Source organism: Leucoraja erinacea, unplaced genomic scaffold (assembly GCF_028641065.1).
Source record: "Leucoraja erinacea ecotype New England unplaced genomic scaffold, Leri_hhj_1 Leri_1098S, whole genome shotgun sequence".
NCBI lineage: Eukaryota > Metazoa > Chordata > Chondrichthyes > Rajiformes > Rajidae > Leucoraja > Leucoraja erinaceus.
The window spans coordinates 40,001-48,669 of NW_026575339.1; the positions used below are offsets into that span (position 1 = coordinate 40,001).

Here is an 8,669-nt window from a genome sequence, read left to right on the forward strand (position 1 = left end):
ATGCTGGAGTAACCCAGAGGGACGGGCAGCATCTTTGGAGAGAAGGAATGGGTGACTTTTCGGGGCGAGTCCCTTCTTCAAAAGAAGGGTCCCAAACCAAAACGTCACCCATCCTATAGATATGGATATATATATATATATATATAGCAAAAGGATTTGAGTATAGGAGCAGGGAGGTTCTACTGTGCAGTTGTACAGGGTCTTGGTGAGACCACACCTGGAGTATTGCATACAGTTTTGGTCTCCTAATCTGAGGAAAGACATTCTTGCCGTAGAGGATTTGAGTATAGGAGCAGGGAGGTTCTACTGCAGTTGTACAGGGTCTTGGTGAGACCACACCTGGAGTATTGCGTACAGTTTTGGTCTCCCAATCTGAGGAAGGACATTCTTGCCATAGAGGGAGTACAGAGAAGGTTCACCAGACTGATTCCTGGGATGGCAGGACTTTCATATGAAGAAAGACTGGAGAGACTCGGCTTGTACTCGCTAGAATTTGGAAGATTGAGGGGGGATCTTATAGAAACTTACAAAATTCTTAAGGGGTTGGACAGGGCTAGATGCAGAAAGATTGTTTCTGATGTTGGGGAAGTCCAGTACAAGGGGTCACAGTTTAACGATAAGGGGGAAATCTTTTAGGATCGAGATGAGGAAAACATTTTTCACACAGAGAGTGGTGAATCTGTGGAATTCTCTGCCACAGAAGGTAGTTGAGGCCACACAGTTCATTGGCTATATTTAAGAGGGAGTTAGATGTGGCCCTTGTGGCTAAAGGGATCAGGGGGTATGGAGAGAAGGCAGGTATGGGATACTGAGTTGGATGATCAGCCATGATCATATTGAATGGTGGTGCAGGCTCGAAGAGCCGAATGGCCTCTACTCCTGCACCTATTGTCTATGTTTCTATCATAGGTGATATCAAGAGGGAGTTATGTGTGTGTGTGTATATATATATATATATATATGTGTGTGTGTGTATATATATATATATATCTATCTATCTATCTATCTATCTATCTATTATATAAAAGTCTGTGGCTGCCGCCTGCCATCCGGAGTCCGGCTGCCTTTCTGCCTTTTGATTCGTTGACGGCTGCTCCTTCCTATCAGCTTCCAACATACTTCAAAACAAAGTTGCAAGACAGGAACACTCTGAACTTTTCACCTCAATGGGATATCACAGCAAGTGCTTCAACAGGTGTTAGTTTCTCGTTTAGTGTGTGTGTGTGTGTGTGTGTATAAATGTACATGTATTTGTGTGGTATATATATGAGCAAGAGGAAGGAGTTGGGGGAGAGTGGAGTAGTCGGATATCCTTGGTAAATGCTTCATCAATTGTTTTTAACGTTAGTATTTTTTGCCACAGGTACGCCAGTCTATATTTCTGCTGTGCGATTGAAGACCAGGACAATGAGCTTCTGACTCTGGAGCTCATCCACCGATACGTGGAGCTGCTCGACAAATACTTTGGCAGCGTAAGTACCACTTGGTATACTGCCCCACTGCCTGGAGTGGCCAGGCCAGGCCAGTTCCACAGGGGAACTGGATAGACTTTAAGTGGCACAGCTGGTAACTAAACCAAAACCAGACTGGAGGTTTGTAGGTTAATTGGCTTTGGTTAAGTTGTTAGTTGAATGATTGAATGTACAAGTTTATTGGCCAAGTATTCACATACAAGGAATTTGCCTTGGTGCTCCGCCCGCAAGTGGCAACGACATACAGTGACAGTTAGGAATGTTACATAAAACATTAAGCATTAATAATAATACATTATTGAAATTTCGAAATTTCGTTCAGACTGAAAAGTCTGGATGACAATCAAGGATACGTGCCGATAATATTAATTGAAACATGTAAGATAGTTAAGGGTTTGGACACACTAGAGGCAGGAAACATGTTCCCCGATGTTGGGGGAGTCCAAAACCAGGGGCCACACACACACACACACACACACACACACAGTTTAAGAATAAGGGGTCGCCCATTTAGAACGGAGACGAGGAAACACTTTTTCTCACAGAGAGAGTGGTGAGTCTGTGGAATTCTCTGCCTCAGAGGGCGGTGGAGGCTGGTTCTCTGGATGCTTTCAACAGAGAGCTAGATAGGGCTCTTAAAGATAGCGGAGTCAGGGGATATGGGGAGAAGGCAGGAACGGGGTACTGATTGGGGATGATTAGCCTTGATCACATTGAATGTTGGTGCTGTCTCGAAGGGCCGAATGGCCTCTACTCCTTCACCTATTGTCTATTGTCTAAACCAGTGGTTCCCAATCTTTTTTAGTTCATGGCCCCCTTGGGCTCTTTAATTTTTCTGTGCCCCCCCCCGCCCCCCGACATACCGAGATGAGAAGAACTTTTTTCACACAGAGAGTGGTGAATCTCTGGAACTCTGCCACAGAGGGTAGTTGAGGCCACACAGTTCATTGGCTACATTTAAGAGGGAGTTAGATGTGGCCCTTGTGGCTAAAGGGATCAGGGGGTATGGAGAGAAGGCAGGTACGGGATACTGAGTTGGATGATCAGCCGTGATCATATTGAATGGTGGTGCAGGCTGGAAGGGCCGAATGGCCTCTACTCCTGCACCTATTGTCTATGTTTAGATAGATAGATAGATAGCTAGATAGATAGATAGATAGATAGATAGATAGATAGATAGATAGATAGATAGATAGATAGATAGATAGATAGATAGATAGATAGATAGATAGATAGATAGATAGATAGATAGATAGATAGAGAGAGAGAGAGAGAGGGGTGTGAATCTGAATGCATCAGCAGCCTCAAGACTCTGTCTGACCCGCAGAGTCAGACAGAGAACCTGAACCTGTGGGGGGAGGAGCTATTCCTGAACCTGTGGGGGAGCAGCTATTCCTGAACCTGTGGGGAAGGAGCTATTCCTGAACCTGTGGGGGAGGAGCTATTCCTGAACCTGTGGGGGAGCAGCTATTCCTGAACCTGTGTGGGAGGAGCTATTCCTGAACCTGTGGGGGAGCAGCTATTCCTGAACCTGTGGGGAAGGAGCTATTCCTGAACCTGTGGGGAAGAACCTGTGGGGAAGGGCCTGTCCCATTTGGGCGTTATCCCGTAGGTGGCGGGCGAACATTTTGTGTCTCCCGAAAGCCTGGGGTGCCGCGCCTAGGTCATCACGCACCATGCACGCGTCACGGCGCGTAAATAATGTTGCATAAACGACGCTCAAATGGAGAACAAGTGGGACAAGACGAGACAGAGTTTTATTGTCATGTGTCCCTGTATAGGACAATGAAATTCTTGCTTTGCTTCAGCACAACAGAACATAGTAGGCATAAATACAGAACAGATCAGTGTGTCCATATACCATGATGTAAATATAATTACACACACATGAATAAATAAGCCGATAAATTGCAAATAACAGATAATGGGCTATTAATGTTCAGAGTTTTGTATGAGTTGAGTTTAATAGCCTGATGGCTGTGGGGAAGGAGATATTCCTGAACCTGTGGGGAAGGAGATATTCCTGAACCTGTGGGGAAGTTATTCCTGAACCTGTGGGGGAGGAGCTATTCCTGAACCTGTGGGGGAGTAGCTATTCCTGAACCTGTGGGGAAGGAGCTATTCCTGAACCTGTGGGGAAGGAGCTATTCCTGAACCTGTGGGGAAGGAGCTATTCCTGAACCTGTGGGGGAGGAGATATTACTGAACCTGTGGGGGAGGAGCTATTCCCGAACCTGTGGGGAAGTAGCTATTCCTGAACCTGTGGGGGAGTAGCTATTCCTGAACCTGTGGGGGAGGAGCTATTCCTGAACCTGTGGGGAAGGAGCTACTCCTGAACCTGTGGGGGAGCAGCTATTCCTGAACCTGTGGGGGAGCAGCTATTCCTGAACCTGTACGTTGCAGTCTTCAGGCTCCTGTACCTTCTACCTGAAGGTAGCAGGGAGATGAGTGTGTGGCCAGGATGCTGTGTGGGTCCTTGATGATACTGCCAGCCTTTTTGAGGATAGATCCCCTCGATGGAAGGGAGGTCAGAGCCGATGATGGGCTGGGCTGACCTTTTACTCCAGCACTTGTAAACCAGCATCTGCAGTTCCTTGTGTGGACCCTTGTCATTTTTCAGGTGTGCGAGTTGGACATCATCTTCAACTTTGAGAAGGCCTACTTCATATTGGATGAGTTTATCATGGGGGGTGAGATCCAGGACACTTCGAAGAAGAACGTCTTGAAGGCCATTGAGCAAGCCGATCTAATGCAGGAGGTACGTCCATTTGTTGAACGGAGCTTTGTTTATTTACCACACATGCCATATATAACCATATAACAATATAACAATTACAGCACGGAAACAGGCCATCTCGACCCTTCTAGTCCGTGCCGAACACATAATCTCCCCCTAGTCCCATACACCTGCACTCAGACCATAACCCTCCATTCCCTTCCCATCCATATAACTATCCAATTTATTTTTAAATGATAAAAACGAACCTGCCTCCACCACCTTCACTGGAAGCTCATTCCACACAGCTACCACTCTCTGAGTAAAGAAGTTCCCCCTCATGTTACCCCTAAACTTCAGTCCCTTAATTCTCATGTCATGTCCCCTTGTTTGAATCTTCCCTACTCTCAGTGGGAAAAGCTTATCCACGTCAACTCTGTCTATCCCTCTCATCATTTTAAAAACCTCTATCAAGTCCCCCCTTAACCTTCTGCGCTCCAGAGAATAAAGCCCTAACTTGTTCAACCTTTCTCTGTAACTTAGTTGCTGAAACCCAGGCAACATTCTAGTAAATCTACACAGTAGATCTAGTAAACTCTAGTAAACTCTAGTAGACTCTAGTAAATCTGGCACAGTGGAAGTATCTTTGCAAATATTATATTTGCCGTCACTGCCATTTTTTGGCGGCGTGGTTCAAAGTCCAACGCGCGCTCGATGATCTGAAGGAGTTCCTGCGGACCGCACGGCCATTTGGTGTCCCGTGTGGTGCCTCCTGCAGTCGACCTTTCCCTGGTTGGCCCCTCGTGTCGGCCGGAGAAACCCCACATAGGGGTAACGTGGGAGAACGTACAAACGGAGGGATGGGGGAGGGAGGGGAGAGAGTGTGGAGAGTGGGGGAGAGAAGTGGAAGAGTGGGTAGGGGGGAGTGGTGGAAGAGGGACAGAGGGAGTAGGGGAAGGGGTGGGGGGGTGAGAGGGAGGGGGAGGGAGGGGGAGAGAGGAGGGGGAGAGGGGTGGGGTAAGTGGGAGAGAAGTGGAGGGAGAGTGGGCAGGAGGGGTAGGGGGAGTGGTGGAAGAGGGGACAGGGGTGGGGGCGGAGGGGGGTGAGAGGCAAGGGGAGAGAGGGAAGGGGGGTGAGGTAGAGAGGGATGGGGGAGGGGGAGGGGAGAGAGGGAAGGGGTGGTGCAGGTAGATAGGGGGGAGAGAGGGAAGGGGGGTGAGGTAGATAGGGGAGGTGGGGGTGGGAGGAGGATAGAGGGGTTGGGGGAGGGGGGGAGAGAGGGAAGGGGGTTGGGGTAGAGAGGGGATGGGGGGGGAGGAGGGGGGGAGAGGGGAGGGTGAGGGGGAAGGGGTGGGGTTCTGGGAGAGGGGTAGAGGGATGGGGTGAGAGGGGAGGGGGGGGGGGGGGGGTGTGGGGGAGAGGAAAGAGGGGGGGGGGGATTAGGCTGGAATCGGGGAGAGAGGAAAAGGGGGGGGGGAGGGAGATGGGGGAGAGGGAGGAGAGAGTGAAGGGGGTGGGGGTAGAGTATGGAGGAGGGAGAGGGGGAGGGGGGTGGGGGGGGGTGGGGGGGGGGGAGAGAGGGGTGGGGGTGGGGAGGGGGGCGATGGGGTACCACCTCCAGTTTAAATTCCATTTGGAGGGCCAGGAAACCAAGAACTCCGCACAGACAGCACCCGTGGTCAGGATCGAACCCGGACCTCTGGCGCTGTGAGGTAGTGGCTCTCTGCCCCCTGGCGGGCCTGTGCACCAGCTCAGTTCTTTGTTGCGCGGGATTCACCCTCCAGCCCAGGTTCCCGATATATAGAAATGGGAGGGGGATTCCTTCACAGATGGAACACCCCTGATCTCCCGGGTGGCCCAGCACTTCAACTCCCCCTCCCATTCCCAATCCCAATCCAACCTTTCTGTCCTGGGCCTCCTCCATGGCCAGAGTGAGTCCCACCCCAAATTGGAGGAGCAGCACCTCATATTTTGCCACACCCCAGCGGTATGAACATTGACTTCTCCAATTTCAGGTAGTCCCTGCTTTCTCCCTCCTTCCCCTCCCCTCCCCAGCTCCCCCACTGTCTCCGCCTCTTCCTTTCTTCTTCTCACCCTCCCCACCCTCACATCAGTCTCGTCCCGAAACGTCACCATTCCTTCCTTCGCTCCATAGATGCTGAGTTTCTCCAACATTTTGTGGGTGTACCTTCGATTTTATCCAGCATCTGCAGTTCATTCCTACACATTTTCCTCTCCCCTGGAGTGGTATATATCAGAATGAAGATGGGCCTCGACCTGAAACGTCACCCGTTCCTTCTCAACCCCGCAGAGATGCCGCCCGTCCCGCTGAGTTACTCCAGCATTTTGTGCCTTGTCTTGAGTTTCTTGTCCTGGTCCCTCAACACCTCCAAGCTGATCAAAAAGGCACAGCAGCGCCTTTACTTCCTTAGGAGGCTCAAGAAAGCCCACCTGTCCCCCCAGATCCTGACCAACTTTTACCGCTGTACCATAGAGAGTATCCTGACCACCTGCTTCACGGTATGGTACAGCAGCTGCACTGCTGCGGACAGGAAGGCACTACAACGGGTGGTGAAAACCGCGCAGCACATCATCGGTGCCCCGCTCCCTGCCATGGATGCCCTCCACCGAAAACGGTGTCTGAGACGGGCTGGGAAGGTCATCAAAGACCCCTTCATGGACTGTTTGCCCTCCTCCCATCAGGGAGGCAGTACAGGAGTCTCAGGTCACGTACTAGTAGGATGAGGAACAGCTTCTATAACAACACAATCACACTGCTGAACTCGGAGTCCCGACGATAGATTTCTCTGGTCCCTCCGTCCCCCTTTGTTTAATCATTCTGTATTTCCTGATTATTCTGTATCTTCCCTCTTTCTATTTTTTTTCTTGTTTTTTCTCTTTATGTACAACTACTACGGACTGACGCAAAACTGCATTTCGTTGTACCGATACTTGCATTTGTGCGATGACATTAAAGTTGAATTGAATTGAATTGAATTGAATTCTGCGCTTGCCTTTGCAGGACGACGAGTCGCCCCGCAGCGTCTTGGAGGAGATGGGCCTGGCCTAGCCCCGGCGCTTGCCCGCCTGGCACGTCCCCTCGCTCACCCCTGGGGACGGGGGGCGGGGACGGGGCGGAGGGAACACTGCGTAGCCTGGACCGTGTGGCGTTGCTGTCTGTGTCTGAAATAAACGATCGAAATTTGCACCCGCCCGCCTGCCCGCCTGCCCGCCTGACCTCGGGATCGTCCTGTTGGCTGGAAGACGGCGGAATTGGGCCAAAAATGGGAGGTGCTACCCAGATTGGTGGGGGTGGTATGGGGGAGGGGGGGGGGGGGGGGGCAGGGCTGGGGGCATTAATGAGGGGGGGGGGGGGGGTAGTGGAGGAAAGCTACAAAAAAACCAGGACCGGATCTTTAAGGGTGATGTTACCTGCTGATAGATGCACAAAACCAGGACTGGACTTAAGTAGGTTAATGGGACCTGTTGATTGATGCACAAAACCAGGACTGGATTTTGAGTAGGTAATGTCACCGGATGATTGATGCACAAAACCAGGACTGGATCTGTAGGGGGTGATGTTACCGGATGATTAATGCACAAAACCAGGACTGGATCTGTAGGGGTATTGTCACCTGATGATTGATGCACAAAACCAGGACTGGATCTTGAGTAGGTAATGTTACATGATGATTGATGCACAAAACCAGGACTGGATCTGTAGGGGGTGATGTTACCTGATGATTGATGCACAAAACCAGGACCGGATCTATAGGGGGTAATGTTACCCGATCATTGATGCACAAAACCAGGACCGGATCTGTAGGGGGTAATGTTACCCGATGATTGATGCACAAAACCAGGACCGGATCTTTCGTAAAGAGTGGAGGGGAGGGAGCAACCTGGCTCAAGTTTCTAGATGGACTTGGGTGATAGGAGCATGATACAAAACCAGGACCGGATCTGTAGGGGGTGATGTTACCCGATGATTGGTGCACAAAACCAGGACTGGATCTGTAGGGGTATTGTCACCTGATGATTTGATGCACAAAACCAGGACTGGATCTTTAGGGGTGATGTTACCTGATGATTGATGCACAAAACCAGGACCGGATCTTTCGTAAAGAGTGGAGGGGAGGGAGCAACCTGGCTCAAGTTTCTAGATGGACTTGGGTGATAGGAGCATGATACAAAACCAGGACCGGATCTGTAGTGGGTAATGTTACCCGATGATTGATGCACAAAACCAGGACTGGATCTTGAGTAGGTAATGTTACCTGATGATTGATGCACAAAACCAGGACTGGATCTGTAGGGGGTGATGTTACCTGATGATTGATGCACAAAACCAGGACTGGATCTGTAGGGGGTATGTTACCTGATGATTGATGCACAAAACCAGGACTGGATTTGTAGGGGTATTGTCACCTGATGATTGATGCACAAAACCAGGACTGGATCTGTAGGGGGTGATGTTACCT

The 8,669-nt window shown here is 50.3% G+C and overlaps 1 protein-coding gene across 3 annotated transcripts in view; it reads left to right on the top strand.

Moving 5' to 3' along the window:
- ap1s1 (adaptor related protein complex 1 subunit sigma 1) overlaps positions 1-7,523 on the top strand; it is a 39,820-nt gene extending 32,297 nt beyond the window's left edge. Inside the window, exons 3-5 of one of the 3 annotated variants that reach the window (XM_055665147.1) lie at positions 1,364-1,472; positions 4,093-4,230; positions 6,393-6,635. In XM_055665147.1, coding sequence (XP_055521122.1) covers positions 1,364-1,472; positions 4,093-4,230; positions 6,393-6,620 — 475 coding nt within the window. In that variant the 3' untranslated portion in view covers positions 6,621-6,635. Of the gene's footprint in view, positions 1-1,363; positions 1,473-4,092; positions 4,231-6,392; positions 6,636-6,682; positions 6,857-7,210 lie in introns of those variants that run through there. The other 2 variants (XM_055665148.1, XM_055665149.1) reach the window with 2 other exon arrangements.
- The last annotated feature ends 1,146 nt before the right edge of the window (positions 7,524-8,669 follow it).